This window comes from Coregonus lavaretus (assembly GCF_964263955.1).
Source record: "Coregonus lavaretus genome assembly, contig: HAP1_SCAFFOLD_370, whole genome shotgun sequence".
Taxonomy (NCBI): Eukaryota; Metazoa; Chordata; class Actinopteri; order Salmoniformes; family Salmonidae; genus Coregonus; species Coregonus lavaretus.
In genome coordinates, this window is record NW_028161731.1 from 320,236 (window position 1) to 340,524 (window position 20,289).

General features: G+C 46.5%; 1 protein-coding gene across 1 annotated transcript in view; it reads left to right on the plus strand.

Annotated features, from left to right (window-relative positions):
* Positions 1–9,290, plus strand: part of LOC311120186 (neurexophilin-2-like) — a gene marked incomplete at both ends in the record, with an annotated part of 85,907 nt that extends 76,617 nt beyond the window's left edge. Inside the window, one exon of the mRNA XM_084194802.1 lies at positions 8,502–9,290. Within this exon, the coding sequence (XP_084050928.1) occupies positions 8,502–9,290 (789 nt within the window). The remainder of the gene's footprint in view (positions 1–8,501) is intronic.
* Positions 9,291–20,289: the final 10,999 nt, after the last annotated feature.

The following is a 20,289-nucleotide window of genomic DNA, read 5'->3' on the forward strand; positions in this document are numbered from 1 at the left end:
TTGGTGATGTGGACATCAAGGAACTTGAAGCTCTCAACCTGTTCCACTACAGCCCTGTTGATGAGAATGGGGGCGTGCTCAGTCCTCTTTTTTTTCCTGTAGTCCACAATCATCTCCTTTGTCTTGATCACGTTGAGGGAGAGGTTGTTATCCTGGCACCACACGGCCAGGTCTCTGACCTCCTCCCTATAGGCTGTCTCATCGTTGTCGGTGATCAGGCCTACCACTGTTGTGTCGTCGGCAAACTTAATGATGGTGTTGGAGTCGTGCCTGGCCATGCAGTCATGGGTTAACAGGGAGTACAGGAGGGGACTGAGCACGCACCTCTGAGGGGCCCCGTGTTGAGACTCAGCGTGGCAGATGTGTTGTTACCTACAGTGAGGGAAAAAAGTATTTGATCCCCTGCTGATTATGTAAGTTTTCCCACTGACAAAGAAATGATCAGTCTATAATTTTAATGGTAGGTTTATTTGAACAGTGAGAGACAGAATAACAACAACAAAATCCAGAAAAACGCATGTCAAAAATGTTCTGGCTCCCAGGTGTCTTTCATACAGGTAACGAGCTGAGATTAGTAGCACACTCTTAAAGGGAGTGCTCCTAATCTCAGTTTGTTACCTGTAGAAAAGACACCTGTCCACAGAAGCAATCAATCAATCAGATTCCAAACTCTCCACCATGGCCAAGACCAAAGAGCTCTCCAAGGATGTCAGGGACAAGATTGTAGACCTACACAAGGCTGGAATGGTCTACAAGACCATCGCCAAGCAGCTTGGTGAGAAGGTGACAACAGTTGGTGCAATTATTCGCAAATGGAAGAAACACAAAAGAACTGTCAATCTCCCTCGGCCTGGGGCTCCATGCAAGATCTCACCTCGTGGAGTTGCAATGATCATGAGAACGGTGAGGAATCAGCCCAGAACTACACGGGAGGATCTTGTCAATGATCTCAAGGCAGCTGGGACCATAGTCACCAAGAAAACAATTGGTAACACACTACGTCGTGAAGGACTGAAATCCTGCAGCGCCCGCAAGGTCCCCCTGCTCAAGAAAGCACATATACAGGGCCGTCTGAAGATTGCCAATGAACATCTGAATGAGTCAGAGGAGAACTGGGTGAAAGTGTTGTGGTCAGATGAGACCAAAATCGAGCTCTTTGGCATCAACTCAACTCGCCATGTTTGGAGGAGGAGGAATGCTGCCTATGACCCTAAGAACACCATCCCCACCGTCAAACATGGAGGTGGAAACATTATGCTTTGGGTGTGTTTTTCTGCTAAGGGGACAGGACAACTTCACCGCATCAAAGGGATGATGGACGGGGCCATGTACCGTCAAATCTTGGGTGAGAACCTCTTTCCCTCAGCCAGGGCATTGAAAATGGGTCGTGGATGGGTATTCCAGCATGACAATGACCCAAAACACACGGCCAAGGCAACAAAGGAGTGGCTCAAGAAGAAGCACCTTAAGGTCCTGGAATGGCCTAGCCAGAGTCCAGACCTTAATCCCATAGAAAATCTGTGGAGGGAGCTGAAGGTTCGAGTTGCCAAACGTCAGCCTCGAAACCTTAATGACTTGGAGAAGGTCTGCAAAGAGGAGTGGGACAAAATCCTTCCTAAGATGTGTGCAAACCTGGTGGCCAACTACAAGAAATGTCTGACCTCTGTGATTGCCAACAAGGGTTTTGCCACCAAGTAATAAGTCATGTTTTGCAGAGGGGTCAAATACTTATTTCCCTCATTAAAATGCAAATCAATTTATAACATTTTTGCCATGCGTTTTTCTGGAATTTTTTTTGTTATTCTGTCTCTCACTGTTCAAATAAAACTACCATTAAAATTATAGACTGATCATTTCTTTGTCAGTGGGCAAACGTACAAAATCAGCAGGGGATCAAATACTTTTTTCCCTCACTGTACATATGGGGTAAAACACGTAGTCGTAGGTGAACAGGGAGTACAGGAGGGGACTAAGCACGCACCCCTGAGGGGCCCCCGTGTTGAGGATCAGCGTGGCAGATGTGTTGTTACCTACCCTTACCACCTGAGGGGCGGCCCATCAGGAAGTCCAGGATCCAGTTGCAGAGGGTGGTGTTTAGTCCCAGGGTTCTTAGCTTAGTGATGAGCCTTGAGGGTACTATGGTGTTGAGCGCTGAGGTGTAGTCAATGAATAACATTCTCACATAGGTGTTCCTCTTGTCCAGGTGGGAAAGGGCAGTGTGGAATGCAATAGAGATTGCATCGTCTGTGGATCTGTTGGGGCGGTATGCAAATTGGAGTGGGTCTAGGGCTTCTGGGATAATGGTGTTGATGTGAGCCATGACCAGCCTTTTAAAATGCTTCATGGCTACAGACATGAGTGCTATGGGTCGGTAGTCATTTAGGCAGGTTATCTTAGTGTTCTTGGGAACCGGGACTATGGTGGTCTGCTTGAAACATGTTGGTATTACAGACTCAGTCAGGGACATGTTGAAAATGTCAGTGAAGACACTTGCCAGTTGGTCAGCGCATGTTCGGAGTACATGTCCTGGTAATCCGTCTGGCCCTGCGGCATTGTGAATGTTGACCTGCTTAAAAGTATTACTCACGTCGGCTACGGAGAGTGTGATCACATAGTCATCCGGAACAGCTGATGCTCTCATGCAGGCTTCAGTGTTGCTTGCCTCGAAGCGAGCATAGAAATTATTTAGCTCGTCTGGTAGGCTTGTGTCACTGGGCAGTTCACGGCTGTGCTTCCCTTTTTAATAGACCACCAAGTGTCTGTAATAGTTTGCAAGCCCTGCCACATCAGACGAGCGTAGTACGATTCAATCTTAGTCCTGTATTGACTCTTTGCCTGGTTGATGGTTCATCGGAGGGCATAGCAGGATTTCTTATAAGCGTCAATGTTACAGTCCCGCTCCTTGAAAGTGGCAGCTCTACCCTTTAGCTCAGTGCGGATGTTGCCTGTAATCCATGGCTTCTGGTTGGGGTACGTACGGTCACTGTGGGGACGACGTCATCGATGCACTTATTGATGAAGCCAGTGACTGATGTGGTGTACTCCTCAATGCCATCGGAAGAATCCTGGAACATGTTCCAGTCTGTGCTCGCAAAACAGTCCTGTAGCTTAGCATTTGCATCATCTGACCACTTCCTTATTAACCGAGTCACTGGTGCTTCCTGCTTTAGTTTTTGCTTATAAGCAGGAATCACGAGGATATAATTATGGTCAGATTTGCCAAATGGAGGGCGAGGGAGAGCTTTGTACGCGTCTCTGTGTGTGGAGTAAAGGTGGTCTAGAGTTTTTTTTCCTCTGGTTGCACATTTAACATGCTGGTAGAAATTAGGTAGAACGGATTTAACTTTCCCTGCATTAAAGTCCCCGGCCACTAGGAGCGCTGCCTCTGGATGAGCGTTTTCCTGTCTGCTTATGGCCTTATACAGCTCATTGAGTGCGGACTTAGTGCCAGCATCGGTTTGTGGTGGTAGGTAGACAGCTACAAAAAATATAGAAGAAAACTCTCTTGGTAGATAGTGTGGTCTACAGCTTATCATGAGATACTCTACCTCAGGCCAGCAAAACCTTGAGACTTCCTTAGTATTAGATTTTATGCACCAGCTGTTGTTTACAAATATACACAGACCGCCACCCCTTGTCTTACCGGAGTCAGCCGTTCTATCCTGCTGATGTATCATATATCCTGCCAGCTGTATGTTATCCATGTCGTCGTTCAGCCACGACTCGGTGAAACATAAGATATTACAGTTGTTAATGTCCCGTTGGAAGGATAACCTTAGTCTTAGGTCGCCCATTTTGTTCTCAAATGATTGAACATTGGCTAATAGGATTGATGGAAGAGGCAGATTACTCGCTCGCTGTCGGATCCTTACAAGGCACCCCGACCTACGTCCACGATATCTCTGTCTCTTTCTCATGCGAATGACAGGGATTTGGGCATTGTCAGGTGTCTGTAGAATATCCTTCGTGTCCGACTCGTTGAATAAAATTTTTTCGTCCAATACGAAATACAATTCATAATGTCATTAAAACCCACATGGACTGCGATAGAATCGATGTCCATGTCCTGGCGTATTGCATTCGGGAGCAGCTTAGTAATGTCATTTACTCGAGCTCCGGGACACCAGGAACAGTCACACGTCTTACCATGGAGCTGCCCAAAATCCACTTCACAGGATGGTGCAGGCCTCCGACAGCTTGATCCAGAGCTTTGTATTTCGGAAGGTTGCCGACGTCGACTTCGACGGTTGTGTGATATAGATGGTGTGATATAGGTGGTGTGATATAGATGGTGTGATATACAGTGGGGGAAAAAAGTATTTAGTCAGCCACCAATTGTGCAAGTTCTCCCACTTAAAAAGATGAGAGAGGCCTGTAATTTTCATCATAGGTACATGTCAACTATGACAGACAAAAGGAGAAAACATTTCCAGAAAATCACATTGTAGGATTTTTAATGAATTTATTTGCAAATTATGGTGGAAAATAAGTATTTGGTCAATAACAAAAGTTTCTCAATACTTTGTTATATACCCTTTGTTGGCAATGACACAGGTCAAACGTTTTCTGTAAGTCTTCACAAGGTTTTCACACACTGTTGCTGGTATTTTGGCCCATTCCTCCATGCAAATCTCCTCTAGAGCAGTGATGTTTTGGGGCTGTCACTGGGCAACACGGACTTTCAACTCCCTCCAAAGATTTTCTATGGGGTTGAGATCTGGAGACTGGCTAGGCCACTCCAGGACCTTGAAATGCTTCTTACGAAGTCACTCCTTCATTGCCCAGGCGGTGTGTTTGGGATCATTGTCATGCTGAAAGACCCAGCCACGTTTCATCTTCAATGCCCTTGCTGATGGAAGGAGGATTTCACTCAAAATCTCACGATACATGGCCCCATTCATTCTTTCCTTTACACGGATCAGTCGTCCTGGTCCCTTTGCAGAAAAACAGCCCCAAAGCATGATGTTTCCACCCCCATGCTTCACAGTAGGTATGGTGTTCTTTGGATGCAACTCAGCATTCTTTGTCCTCCAAACACGACGAGTTGAGTTTTTACCAAAAAGTTCTATTTTGGTTTCATCTGACCATATGACATTCTCCCAATCCTCTTCTGGATCATCCAAATGCACACTATCAAACTTCAGACGGGCCTGGACATATACTGGCTTAAGCAGGGGGACACTTCTGGCACTGCAGGATTTGAGTCCCTGGCGGCGTAGTGTGTTACTGATGGTAGGCTTTGTTACTTTGGTCCCAGCTCTCTGCAGGTCATTCACTAGGTCCCCCCGTGTGGTTCTGGGATTTTTGCTCACCGTTCTTGTGATCATTTTGACCCCACGGGGTGAGATCTTGCGTGGAGCCCCAGATCGAGGGAGATTATCAGTGGTCTTGTATGTCTTCCATTTCCTAATAATTGCTCCCACAGTTGATTTCTTCAAACCAAGCTGCTTACCTATTGCAGATTCAGTCTTCCCAGCCTGGTGCAGGTCTACAATTTTGTTTCTGGTGTCCTTTGACAGCTCTTTGGTCTTGGCCATAGTGGAGTTTGGAGTGTGACTGTTTGAGGTTGTGGACAGATGTCTTTTATACTGATAACAAGTTCAAACAGGTGCCATTAATACAGGTAACGAGTGGAGGACAGAGGAGCCTCTTAAAGAAGAAGTTACAGGTCTGTGAGAGCCAGAAATCTTGCTTGTTTGTAGGTGACCAAATACTTATTTTCCACCATAATTTGCAAATAAATTCATAAAAATCCTACAATGTGATTTTCTGGAGAAAAAAAATCTCAATTTGTCTGTCATAGTTGACGTGTACCTATGATGAAAATTACAGGCCTCTCTCATCTTTTTAAGTGGGAGAACTTGCACAATTGGTGGCTGACTAAATACTTTTTCCCCCCACTGTTGGTGGTGTGATATAGGTGGTGTGATAAGGGTTGTGTGATAAGGGTGGTGTGATATAGGTGGTGTGATATAGGTGGTGTGATAAGGGTGGTGTGGTAAGGGTGGTGTGATAAGGGTGGTGTGATATAGGTGGTGTGATAAGGTTGGTGTGATAAGGGTGGTGTGATAAGGGTGGTGTGATAAGGGTGGTGTTTTAAGGGTGGTGTGATATAGGTGGTGTGATTAGGGTGGTGTGATAAGGGTGGTGTGATATGGGTGGTGTGATAAGGGTGGTGTGATAAGGGTGGTGTGATATAGGTGGTGTGATAAGGATGGTGTGATAAGGGTGGTGTGATAAGGGTGGTGTGATAAGGGTGGTGTGATATAGGTGGTGTGATATAGGTGGTGTGATAAGGGTGGTGTGATAAGGGTGGTGTGATATAGGTGGTGTGATATAAGTGGTGTGATAAGGATGGTGTGATAAGGGTGGTGTGATATAGGTGGTGTGATATAGGTGGTGTGATAAGGGTGGTGTGATATAGGTGGTGTGATAAGGGTGGTGTGATATAGGTGGTGTGATAAGGATGGTGTGATAAGGGTGGTGTGATATAGGTGGTGTGATAAGGGTGGTGTGATATAGGTGGTGTGATAAGGGTGGTGTGATATAGGTGGTGTGATAAGGGTGGTGTGATATAGGTGGTGTGATAAGGGTGGTGTGATAAGGGTGGTGTGATATAGGTGGTGTGATATAGGTGGTGTGATAAGGATGGTGTGATAAGGGTGGTGTGATAAGGGTGGTGTGATATTAGGTGTGAGGAGAAAGTCAGTCACATTTCCACGGTCTCTTCCACAGGCAGATCCCAACGCTGGCAGGTCATCTCTGAGCTTTGAACACTTTGGAATGAGGTCTTGTGTTTTCAGCTTATTACGATAATAGTGTCTGTTTTAAGCCACGTCGCCCTGGAATGCCTGGAGCATCCGCTTAACCAATCAGCATAGCAGCTCCGATTAACCAATCTTAATTAAGAAGCTTTTGTGTTTCTCCTTCATCAGACCTTGCCTGGCAGTTTTTTTTCTTTCTCAGTTTTGAAGTCTAAATGACTGCCTCTTCCTTCCATTTGACTGTTCAGGGCTTCAAAGCTTCACTAACACATTATACAGCAGCACTGCACACCTTAATGTTGTGTCTCATATAGCGCCAAGTGAAGGGAGAGAGAGGAGAGAGGAGAGAGAGAGAGAGAGAGAAGGGAGAGAGAGGAGGGAGGAGAGAGGAGAGAGAGAGAGAGAGAGAGGAGAGGGAGAGAGAGGAGAGAGGAGAGAGGAGAGAGGAGAGAGAGAGAGAGAGAGAGAGAGAGGAGAGGGAGAGAGAGAAGGGAGAGAGAGGAGAGAGGAGAGAGGAGAGAGAGGAGAGAGAGAGAAGGGAGAGAGAGGAGGGAGGAGAGAGGAGAGAGAGAGGAGAGGGAGAAGGGAGAGAGAGGAGAGAGGAGAGAGGAGAGAGGAGAGAGAGAGAAGGAAGAGAGAGGAGAGAGGAGAGAGAGAGAGGAGAGAGAAGGGAGAGAGAGGAGAGAGGAGAGAGAGAGAAGGGAGAGAGAGAGAGTGAGAGAGAGAGAGAGAGAGCGAGAGAGAGAGAAGGGGGAGAAAGAGAGGATAGGGGGAGAGGAGAGGGAGAAGGGGGAGAGAGAGGAGGAGGAGAGAGATTGTGTCAACGCAGGCTTTCAAGTTCACATTTCTCTCTGTATTTGATATCCTCCTTGTTGTCACAGCAATTTCCCCAGTTGTTCATCAGACTTAAATGTTTCTCTCATTTCCATTATGATAATCTTGCCCAATCCTCACCTGAGCACCTCACTGAACATGAGGAATACATTTAGTTTCCTCTCAAGTACAGTATGTTCAATAAAAAGAGGCAAAAGAAGAAACATTCTCCTGGTGCTATATATTATATTAAACACTGTACAATACGTTATATAAATGTTATTTTCTGAAAGATAACAAGACAACGTTCTAACACTGTGTAATGGTTGTAGACGACGTGTCTAGTTTGTTCGCTGTGAACACATATGCTTCAATTAAGCTTACAGCTGAAGTTATAATTAGGTTGGAAATACAGTAGAGCTCGTGTTAGATTTGAAACAGCCTTTTTAAAGCTTCACATCTGGTGCGACTAGCCAGTGATTCCAGGCCTCAGGTCCCTGCTAGCTAATTACTGCTAACACCTAACAGCTTATTACCCTGTATTATGATTCAACTGTATCTGGACTGGACCAGGAACCACTCCTGAAGCAGAGAGGCTGTGAGGTAGAGAGGATCATTGCTAGATTAGGATGACTACTTGCAGTTAAACACTTCAAATCCAGTAATGTATAGGGGGACATATTATAGTAGATTTGTAGTAGGTCATAAAGTGGAATAGTAGTGGAACAAAAGAGAATCATCCACATTGTGTCCCTATTTTGAAATAACTTTAGAAATTACAGAATGTGGCTTTAATGTGTTTTATATTATTTGATGCATCCAGTTGCTCTGCTGTTTGAATATTATGGTACAGTGGTATAGTTTATTACATAGTTCATGTCCTCTAACCTTCTCTTCCTGTATCTCTCTGTGTTTCCTCTGTAGGTGTGGTGCAGGAAGGTCCAGCTGCAATTCCCAGAGACAGAGCTGATAGAGTGGGGGGAGGGGGTCCATGAGGAGAAGTTCTCCCCCAGCGGAGCCGGAGCCAGTCCCAGAGTCTTCAACCCCCTGAGGCTGTTCGCTAGGGGGGTCCCTGGAGCCCCTGGGGCCGTCAGGGCCCCCAGCCTTAAACACAACCCCATCAGGGATATGACATACCTAGAGAACATGGAGGACTTCTGGGATTGGTTATCCAACCAGACAGATGTTCAGGCCAGCCAGGCCAGAACCAAGCGACGACCCATCGTCAAGACGGGCAAGTTCAAGAAGATGTTTGGTTGGGGAGACTTCCACTCCAACATCAAGACTGTCAAGCTCAACCTGCTGATCACCGGGAAGATCGTAGACCACGGTAACGGAACGTTCAGCGTCTACTTCCGCCATAACTCCACTGGCCTGGGGAACGTGTCGGTGAGTCTGGTGCCACCGTCTAAAGTGGTGGAGTTTGAGATGGCTCAGCAGTCCACACTGGAGACCAAAGACTCTAAAGCTTTCAACTGTCGTATCGAGTATGAGAAGACGGACCGAAACAAGAAGACGGCTCTGTGCAGCTTCGACTCCTCCAAGGTGTGTTACCAGGAACAGACACAGAGCCACGTCTCCTGGCTCTGCTCCAAGCCCTTTAAAGTAATCTGCATCTACATCGCCTTCTACAGCGTGGACTACAAACTGGTGCAGAAGGTCTGCCCGGACTACAACTACCATAGTGACACTCCCTACTCCTCCACTGGCTGAAGGTCTGCTCAGACTCCAACTACCATAGTAACACTCCCTACTCCTCTACTGGCTGAAGGTCTGCCCAGACTCCAACTACCATAGTGACACTCCCTACTCCTCTACTGGCTGAAGGTCTGCTCAGACTACAACTACCATAGTAACACTCCCTACTCCTCTACTGGCTGAAGGTCTGCCCAGACTCCAACTACCATAATGACACTCCCTACTCCTCCACTGGCTGAAGGTCTGCTCAGACTCCAACTACCATAATGACACTCCCTACTCCTCCACTGGCTGAAGGTCTGCTCAGACTCCAACTACCATAGTAACACTCCCTACTCCTCCACTGGCTGAAGATCTGCTCAGACTCCAACTACCATAGTAACACTCCCTACTCCTCCACTGGCTGAAGGTCAGCCCAGACTCCAACTACCATAGTGACACTCCCTACTCCTCCACTGGCTGAAAGTCTGCCCAGACTCCAACTACCATAATGACACTCCCTACTCCTCTACTGGCTGAAGGTCTGCCCAGACTCCAACTACCATAGTAACACTCCCTACTCCTCTACTGGCTGAAGGTCTGCCTGGACTACAACTACCATAGTAACACTCCCTACTCCTCTACTGGCTGAAGGTCTGCCCAGACTCCAACTACCATAGTAACACTCCCTACTCCTCCACTGGCTGAAGGTCTGCCCAGACTCCAACTACCATAGTAACACTCCCTACTCCTCTACTGGCTGAAGGTCTGCTCGGACTACAACTACCATAGTGACACTCCCTACTCCTCCACTGGCTGAAGGTCTGTCCAGACTCCAACTACCATAATGACACTCCCTACTCCTCTACTGGCTGAAGGTCTCTCCAGACTACAACTACCATAGTAACACTCCCTACTCCTCTACTGGCTGAAGGTCAGCCCAGACTCCAACTACCATAGTAACACTCCCTACTCCTCTACTGGCTGAAGGTCTGCCCAGACTCCAACTACCATAGTAACACTCCCTACTCCTCTACTGGCTGAAGGTCTGCCCAGACTCCAACTACCATAGTAAAAATTCCTACTCCTCCACTGGCTGAAGGTCTGCCCAGACTCCAACTACCATAGTAGCACTCCCTACTCCTCTACTGGCTGAAAGTCTGCTCAGACTACAACTACCATAGTAACACTCCCTACTCCTCCACTGGCTGAAGGTCTGCCCAGACTCCAACTACCATAGTAACACTCCCTACTCCTCTACTGGCTGAAGGTCTGCCCAGACTCCAACTACCATAGTAACACTCCCTACTCCTCCACTGGCTGAAGGTCTGCCTGGACTACAACTACCATAGTAACACTCCCTACTCCTCTACTGGCTGAAGGTCTGCCCAGACTCCAACTACCATAGTAACACTCCCTACTCCTCCACTGGCTGAAGGTCTGCCCAGACTCCAACTACCATAGTAACACTCCCTACTCCTCTACTGGCTGAAGGTCTGTCCAGACTACAACTACCATAGTAACACTCCCTTGTCCTCTACTGGCTGAAGGTCTGCCTGGACTACAACTACCATAGTAACACTCCCTACTCCTCCACTGGCTGAAGGTCTGCCCAGACTCCAACTACCATAGTAACACTCCCTACTCCTCTACTGGCTGAAGGTCTGCCTGGACTACAACTACCATAGTAACACTCCCTACTCCTCCACTGGCTGAAGGTCTGCCCAGACTCCAACTACCATAGTAACACTCCCTACTCCTCTACTGGCTGAAGGTCTGTCCAGACTCCAACTACCATAGTAAAAATTCATACTCCTCCACTGGCTGAAGGTCTGCCCAGACTCCAACTACCATAGTAACACTCCCTACTCCTCTACTGGCTGAAGGTCTGCCCAGATTCCAACTACCATAGTAACACTCCCTACTCCTCTACTGGCTGAAAGTCTGCTCAGACTACAACTACCATAGTAACACTCCCTACTCCTCTACTGGCTGAAGGTCAGCCCAGACTCCAACTACCATAGTAACACTCCCTACTCCTCTACTGGCTGAAGGTCTGCCCAGACTCCAACTACCATAGTAACACTCCCTACTCCTCTACTGGCTGAAGGTCTGCCCAGACTCCAACTACCATAGTAACACTCCCTACTCCTCTACTGGCTGAAGGTCTGCTCGGACTACAACTACCATAGTGACACTCCCTACTCCTCCACTGGCTGAAGGTCTGTCCAGACTACAACTACCATAATGACACTCCCTACTCCTCCACTGGCTGAAGGTCTGTCCAGACTACAACTACCATAATGACACTCCCTACTCCTCCACTGGCTGAAGGTCTCTCCAGACTCCAACTACCATAGTAACACTCCCTACTCTTCTACTGGCTGAAGGTCTGCCTGGACTACAACTACCATAGTAACACTCCCTACTCCTCCACTGGCTGAAGGTCTGCCCAGACTCCAACTACCATAGTAACACTCCCTACTCCTCTACTGGCTGAAGGTCTGCCTGGACTACAACTACCATAGTAACACTCCCTACTCCTCCACTGGCTGAAGGTCTGCCCAGACTCCAACTACCATAGTAACACTCCCTACTCCTCTACTGGCTGAAGGTCTGTCCAGACTCCAACTACCATAGTAAAAATTCCTACTCCTCCACTGGCTGAAGGTCTGCCCAGACTCCAACTACCATAGTAACACTCCCTACTCCTCTACTGGCTGAAGGTCTGCCCAGATTCCAACTACCATAGTAACACTCCCTACTCCTCTACTGGCTGAAAGTCTGCTCAGACTACAACTACCATAGTAACACTCCCTACTCCTCTACTGGCTGAAGGTCAGCCCAGACTCCAACTACCATAGTAACACTCCCTACTCCTCTACTGGCTGAAGGTCTGCCCAGACTCCAACTACCATAGTAACACTCCCTACTCCTCTACTGGCTGAAGGTCTGCCCAGACTCCAACTACCATAGTAACACTCCCTACTCCTCTACTGGCTGAAGGTCTGCTCGGACTACAACTACCATAGTGACACTCCCTACTCCTCCACTGGCTGAAGGTCTGTCCAGACTACAACTACCATAATGACACTCCCTACTCCTCCACTGGCTGAAGGTCTGTCCAGACTACAACTACCATAATGACACTCCCTACTCCTCCACTGGCTGAAGGTCTCTCCAGACTACAACTACCATAGTAACACTCCCTACTCTTCTACTGGCTGAAGGTCTGCCTGGACTACAACTACCATAGTAACACTCCCTACTCCTCCACTGGCTGAAGGTCTGCCCAGACTCCAAATACCATAGTAACACTCCCTACTCCTCCACTGGCTGAAGGTCTGCCCAGACTCCAACTACCATAGTAACACTCCCTACTCCTCCACTGGCTGAAGGTCTGCCCAGACTCCAACTACCATAGTAACACTCCCTACTCCTCTACTGGCTGAAGGTCTGCCCAGACTCCAACTACCATAGTAACACTCCCTACTCCTCTACTGGCTGAAGGTCTGCCCAGACTCCAACTACCATAGTAACACTCCCTACTCCTCTACTGGCTGAAGGTCTGCCCAGATTCCAACTACCATAGTAACACTCCCTACTCCTCTACTGGCTGAAAGTCTGCTCAGACTACAACTACCATAGTAACACTCCCTACTCCTCCACTGGCTGAAGGTCTGCCCAGACTCCAACTACCATAGTAACACTCCCTACTCCTCTACTGGCTGAAGGTCTGCCCAGACTCCAACTACCATAGTAACACTCCCTACTCCTCCACTGGCTGAAAGTCTGCCCAGACTCCAACTACCATAGTAACACTCCCTACTCCTCTACTGGCTGAAGGTCAGCCCAGACTCCAACTACCATAGTAACACTCCCTACTCCTCTACTGGCTGAAGGTCTGCTCAGACTCCAACTACCATAGTAACACTCCCTACTCCTCTACTGGCTGAAGGTCTGCCCAGACTCCAACTACCATAGTAACACTCCCTACTCCTCTACTGGCTGAAGGTCTGCTCGGACTACAACTACCATAGTGACACTCCCTACTTCTCCACTGGCTGAAGGTCTGTCCAAACTACAACTACCATAATGACACTCCCTACTCCTCCACTGGCTGAAGGTCTGTCCAGACTACAACTACCATAGTAACACTCCCTACTCCTCCACTGGCCGAAGGTCTGTCCAGACTCCAACTACCATAATGACACTCCCTACTCCTCCACTGGCTGAAGGTCTCTCCAGACTACAACTACCATAGTAACACTCCCTACTCCTCTACTGGCTGAAGGTCTGCTTGGACTACAACTACCATAGTAACACTCCCTACTCCTCTACTGGCTGAAGGTCAGCCCAGACTCCAACTACCATAGTAACACTCCCTACTCCTCCACTGGCTGAAGGTCTGCCCGGACTACAACTACCATAGTGACACTCCCTACTCCTCCACTGGCTGAAGGTCTGCTCAGACTCCAACTACCATAGTAACACTCCCTACTCCTCTACTGGCTGAAGGTCTGCCCAGACTCCAACTACCATAGCGACACTCCCTACTCCTCTACTGGCTGAAGGTCTGCCCAGACTCCAACTACCATAGTAACACTCCCTACTCCTCTACTGGCTGAAGGTCAGCCCAGACTCCAACTACCATAGTAACACTCCCTACTCCTCCACTGGCTGAAGGTCTGCTCAGACTCCAACTACCATAGTAACACTCCCTACTCCTCTACTGGCTGAAGGTCTGCCCAGACTCCAACTACCATAGTGACACTCCCTACTCCTCTACTGGCTGAAGGTCTGCCCAGACTCCAACTACCATAGTAACACTCCCTACTCCTCTACTGGCTGAAGGTCAGCCCAGACTCCAACTACCATAGTGACACTCCCTACTCCTCTACTGGCTGAAGGTCTCTCCAGACTCCAACTACCATAGTAACACTCCCTACTCCTCTACTGGCTGAAAGTCTGCTCAGACTACAACTACCATAGTAACACTCCCTACTCCTCCACTGGCTGAAGGTCTGCCTGGACTCCAACTACCATAGTAACACTCCCTACTCCTCCACTGGCTGAAGGTCTGCCTGGACTACAACTACCATAGTGACACTCCCTACTCCTCTACTGGCTGAAGGTCTGCCCAGACTCCAACTACCATAGTAACACTCCCTACTCCTCCACTGGCTGAAGTTCTGCCCGGACTCCAACTACCATAGTAACACTCCCTACTCCTCCACTGGCTGAAGGTCTCTCCGGACTACAACTACCATAGTAACACTCCCTACTCCTCTACTGGCTGAAGGTCTGCCCAGACTCCAACTACCATAGTAACACTCCCTACTCCTCTACTGGCTGAAGGTCTGCCCAGACTCCAACTACCATAGTAACACTCCCTACTCCTCCACTGGCTGAAGGTCTGCCCAGACTCCAACTACCATAGTAACACTCCCTACTCCTCTACTGGCTGAAAGTCTGCTCAGACTCCAACTACCATAGTAACACTCCCTACTCCTCTACTGGCTGAAGGTCTGCCTGGACTACAACTACCATAGTGACACTCCCTACTCCTCTACTTGCTGAAGGTCTGCCCAGACTCCAACTACCATAGTAACACTCCCTACTCCTCTACTGGCTGAAGGTCTGTCCAGACTCCAACTACCATTGTAACACTCCCTACTCCTCCACTGGCTGAAGGTCTGCCCAGACTCCAACTACCATAGTGACACTCCCTACTCCTCTACTGGCTGAAGGTCTGCCTGGACTCCAACTACCATAGTGACACTCCCTACTCCTCCACTGGCTGAAGGTCTGCCCAGACTCCAACTACCATAGTAACACTCCCTACTCCTCCACTGGCTGAAAGTCTCCCTGGACTACAACTACCATAGTAACACTCCCTACTCCTCTACTGGCTGAAGGTCTGCCTGGACTCCAACTACCATAGTAACACTCCCTACTCCTCTACTGGCTGAAGGTCTGCCCAGACTCCAACTACCATAGTAACACTCCCTACTCCTCCACTGGCTGAAGGTCTGCTCAGACTCCAACTACCATAGTAACACTCCCTACTCCTCCACTGGCTGAAGGTCTGCCTGGACTACAACTACCATAGTGACACTCCCTACTCCTCCACTGGCTGAAGGTCTGCCTGGACTACAATTACCATAGTGACACTCCCTACTCCTCTACTGGCTGAAGGTCTGCCTGGACTACAACTATCATAGTGACACTCCCTACTCCTCTACTGGCTGAAGGTCTGCCCAGACTCCAACTACCATAGTGACACTCCCTACTCCTCTTATGGCTGAAGGTCTGCCTGGACTACAACTACCATAGTGACACTCCCTACTCCTCTACTGGCTGAAGGTCTGCTCAGACTCCAACTACCATAGTAACACTCCCTACTCCTCTACTGGCTGAAGGTCTGCTCAGACTACAACTACCATAGTAACACTCCCTACTCCTCCACTGGCTGAAGGTCTCTCCGGACTACAACTACCATAGTAACACTCCCTACTCCTCTACTGGCTGAAGGTCTGCCCAGACTCCAACTACCATAGTAACACTCCCTACTCCTCCACTGGCTGATCCAGTCTAAGCATGTACCTGGATCTCCCATAGAGTTAGTAGGATCACAATATCACTAGCCCTGGTTACAATATCACTAACCCTGGTTACAACATTACCAACCCTGGTTACAATATCACTAACCCTGGTTACAATATCACTAACCCTGGTTACAATATCACTAGCCCTGGTTACAATATCACTAACCCTGGTTACAATATCACCAACCCTGGTTACAACATTACCAACCCTGGTTACAATATCACTAACCCTGGTTACAATATCACTAACCCTGGTTACAACATCACTAGCCCTGGTTACAATATCACCAACCTTGGTTCAACCCTGGTTGACCATTCTGTTAGTATGACCACAATATGACCAACCCTTGTTCAATTCTGGTTCAACCCTGGTTCTGTTAGTATGACCACAATATGATCAAATCTTGTTCAACCTTGGTTCAACCCTGGTTCTGTTAATATGACCAACTCTTGTTCAACCTTGTGCAACTTGGTTCAACCCTGGTTCTGTTAGTATGACCACAATATGACCCAACTCTGGTTAAACTGCTCTGTTATGATGACCACAATATGACCCAACTCTGGTTAAACTGCTCTGTAATGATGACCCCTCTGTTCCTCCTGTAATGATGACCCCTCTGTTCCTCCTGTAATGATGACCCCTCTGTTCCTCCTGTAATGATGACCCCTCTGTTCCTCCTGTAATGATGACCCCTCTGTTCCTCCTCCTCATCACATCCTTGTGTTCTCAGTAAATCCCAGCCAATTAGAGCAGTCCAGATGTGTGGTATTAGGATAGACTATAGGCTCTCACTACCCCATGACACCCTGCAGACCTGTACAACAATGTTAACATCAAATCACTTCCTAGGCTTGTTAAATATCAACATATTATATCATCTCCTAGGCATTTAAAAAAAGGGAATCTTGATTCTCTAAAGAGAATTTCAAGTTCAAGCAAACATTTGCTAGTTTTTTGTTCCTATTTCTTCCTTTAATACAACATGCTACAATTATACTGTTGTATCAATCCAGGACATGTGCCTGATAACAGTAGAAGGCACAGGACAGATACAGTGAGCTCCAAAAGTGTTGGGACAGTGATGTTGTTTTGGCTCTGTACTCCAGCACTTTGGATTTGAAATGATACAATGACTATGATGTTAAAGTACAGACTGTCAGCGTTAATTTGAGGGTATTTCCATCCATATTGCGGCAAATCCTTTAGAAATTACAGCACTTTTTGTACATAGTCCCCCCATTTTAGGCGACCAAAAGTATTGGGACAAATTCACTTTTATGTGTATTAAAGTAGTAAAAAGTTAAATATTTGGTACATCAACTTTGTGACTCTACACATTTGTTGGATGCATTTGCTGTTTGTTTTGGGTGTGTTTCAGATTATTTTGTGCCCAATAGTAATGAATGGTAAATAATGTATTGTGTCATTTTGGAGTCACTTTTATTTTAAATAAGAATAGAATATGTTTCTAAACACTTGACAATGATGAGTGAGAAAGTTACAGAGGCATAAATATCATAAATATCAGACCCCCCCAACATGCTAACCTCCCTGTTATTGTAATGGTGAGAAGTTAGCATGTCTTGGGGGTATGATATAAAAAGCTAACCTCCCTGTTATTGTAATGGTGAGAAGTTAGCATGTCTTGGGGGTATGATATAAAAAGCTAACCTCCCTGTTATTGTAATGGTGAGAGGTTAGCATGTCTTGGGGGTATGATATAAAAAGCTAACCTCCCTGTTATTGTAATGCTGAGAGGTTAGCATATCATGGGGGTATGATATAAAAAGCTAACCTCCCTGTTATTGTAATGGTGAGAGGTTAGCATGTCTTGGGGGTATGATATAAAAAGCTAACCTCCCTGTTATTGTAATGCTGAGAGGTTAGCATGTCTTGGGGGTATGATATAAAAAGCTAACCTCCCTGTTATTGTAATGGTGAGAAGTTAGCATGTCTTGGGGGTATGATATAAAAAGCTAACCTCCCTGTTATTGTAATGCTGAGAGGTTAGCATGTCTTGGGGGTATGATATAAAAAGCTAACCTCCCTGTTATTGTAATGCTGAGAGGTTAGCATGTCTTGGGGATATGATATATGTGCGTCTGTAACTTTCTCACTCATCATTATTCACGATTCTATCAGGACTATCGTAATCATGGTAGCATCCACATTAATGTGTAAGTGTTTAGAAACATATTCTATTCTTCTTTACAATAAAAGTGACTCCAAAATAACACAATACATAATTTACCATTCATTTCTACAGTCTGCACTTTAACCTCACAGTCATTGTATCATTTCAAAACCAAAGTGCTGGAGTACAGAGCCAAAACAACAAAACATGTTACTGTCCCAATACTATTGGAGATCGCTGTAGATAACAACATGAGTTAGAGGAGAGGTGTCTGATTACAATAGAAGGTACAGGACATAGAGATAACAACAGGAGATAGAGGAGAGGTGCCTGATTACAATAGAAGGTACAGGACAGAGAGATAACAACATGAGTTAGAGGAGAGGTGCCTGATTACAATAGAAGGTACAGGACAGAGAGATAGAGGAGAGGTGTCTGATTACAATAGAAGGTACAGGACATAGAGATAACAACAGGAGTTAGAGGAGAGGTGCCTGATTACAATAGAAGGTACAGGACAGAGAGATAACAACATGAGTTAGAGGAGAGGTGTCTGATTACAATAGAAGGTACAGGACATAGAGATAACAACAGGAGTTAGAGGAGAGGTGCCTGATTACAATAGAAGGTACAGGACAGAGAGATAACAACATGAGTTAGAGGAGAGGTGCCTGATTACAATAGAAGGTACAGGACAGAGAGATAGAGGAGAGGTGTCTGATTACAATAGAAGGTACAGGACATAGAGATAACAACAGGAGTTAGAGGAGAGGTGCCTGATTACAATAGAAGGTACAGGACAGAGAGATAACAGCATGAGTTAGAGGAGAGGTGCCTGATTACAATAGAAGGTACAGGACATAGAGATAACAACATGAGTTAGAGGAGAGGTGCCTGATTACAATAGAAGGTACAGGACATAGAGATAACAACATGAGTTAGAGGAGAGGTGTCTGATTACAATAGAAGGTACAGGACAGAGAGATAACAACATGAGTTAGAGGAGAGGTGTCTGATTACAATAGAAGGTACAGGACAGAGAGATAACAACAGGAGATAGAGGAGAGGTGTCTGATTACAATAGAAGGTACAGGACATAGAGATAACAGCAGGAGTTAGAGGAGAGGTGTCTGATTACAATAGAAGGTACAGGACAGAGAGATAACAACAGGAGTTAGAGGAGAGAGTCTGATTACAATAGAAGGTACAGGACATAGAGATAACAACAGGAGTTAGAGGAGAGGTGCCTGATTACAATAGAAGGTACAGGACAGAGAGATAACAGCAGGAGTTAGAGGAGAGGTGTCTGATTACAATAGAAGGTACAGGACATAGAGATAACAGCAGGAGTTAGAGGAGAGGTGCCTGATTACAATAGAAGGTACAGGACAGAGAGATAGAGGAGAGGTGTCTGATTACAATAGAAGGTACAGGACATAGAGATAACAACAGGAGATAGAGGAGAGGAGTCTGATTACAATAGAAGGTACAGGACATATAGATAACAACAGGAGTTAGAGGAGAGGTGTCTGATTACAATAGAAGGTACAGGACATAGAGATAACAACAGGAGATAGAGGAGAGGAGTCTGATTACAATAGAAGGTACAGGACAGAGAGATAACAACAGGAGTTAGAGGAGAGGTGTCTGATTACAATAGAAGGTACAGGACATAGAGATAACAACAGGAGATAGAGGAGAGGAGTCTGATTACAATAGAAGGTACAGGACATATAGATAACAACAGGAGATAGAGGAGAGGTGCCTGATTACAATAGAAGGTACAGGACATAGAGATAACAACAGGAGTTAGAGGAGAGGTGTCTGATTACAATAGAAGGTACAGGACATAGAGATAACAACAGGAGATAGAGGAGAGGAGTCTGATTACAATAGAAGGTACAGGACAGAGAGATAACAACATGAGTTAGAGGAGAGGTGTCTGATTACAATAGAAGGTACAGGACATATAGATAACAACAGGAGATAGAGGAGAGGAGTCTGATTACAATAGAAGGTACAGGACATAGAGATAACAGCAGGAGATAGAGGAGAGGAGTCTGATTACAATAGAAGGTACAGGACATAGAGATAACAACAGGAGATAGAGGAGAGGAGTCTGATTACAATAGAAGGTACAGGACAGAGAGATAACAACATGAGTTAGAGGAGAGGTGTCTGATTACAATAGAAGGTACAGGACATAGAGATAACAACAGGAGATAGAGGAGAGGAGTCTGATTACAATAGAAGGTACAGGACATAGAGATAACAACATGAGTGTTTAGTGAA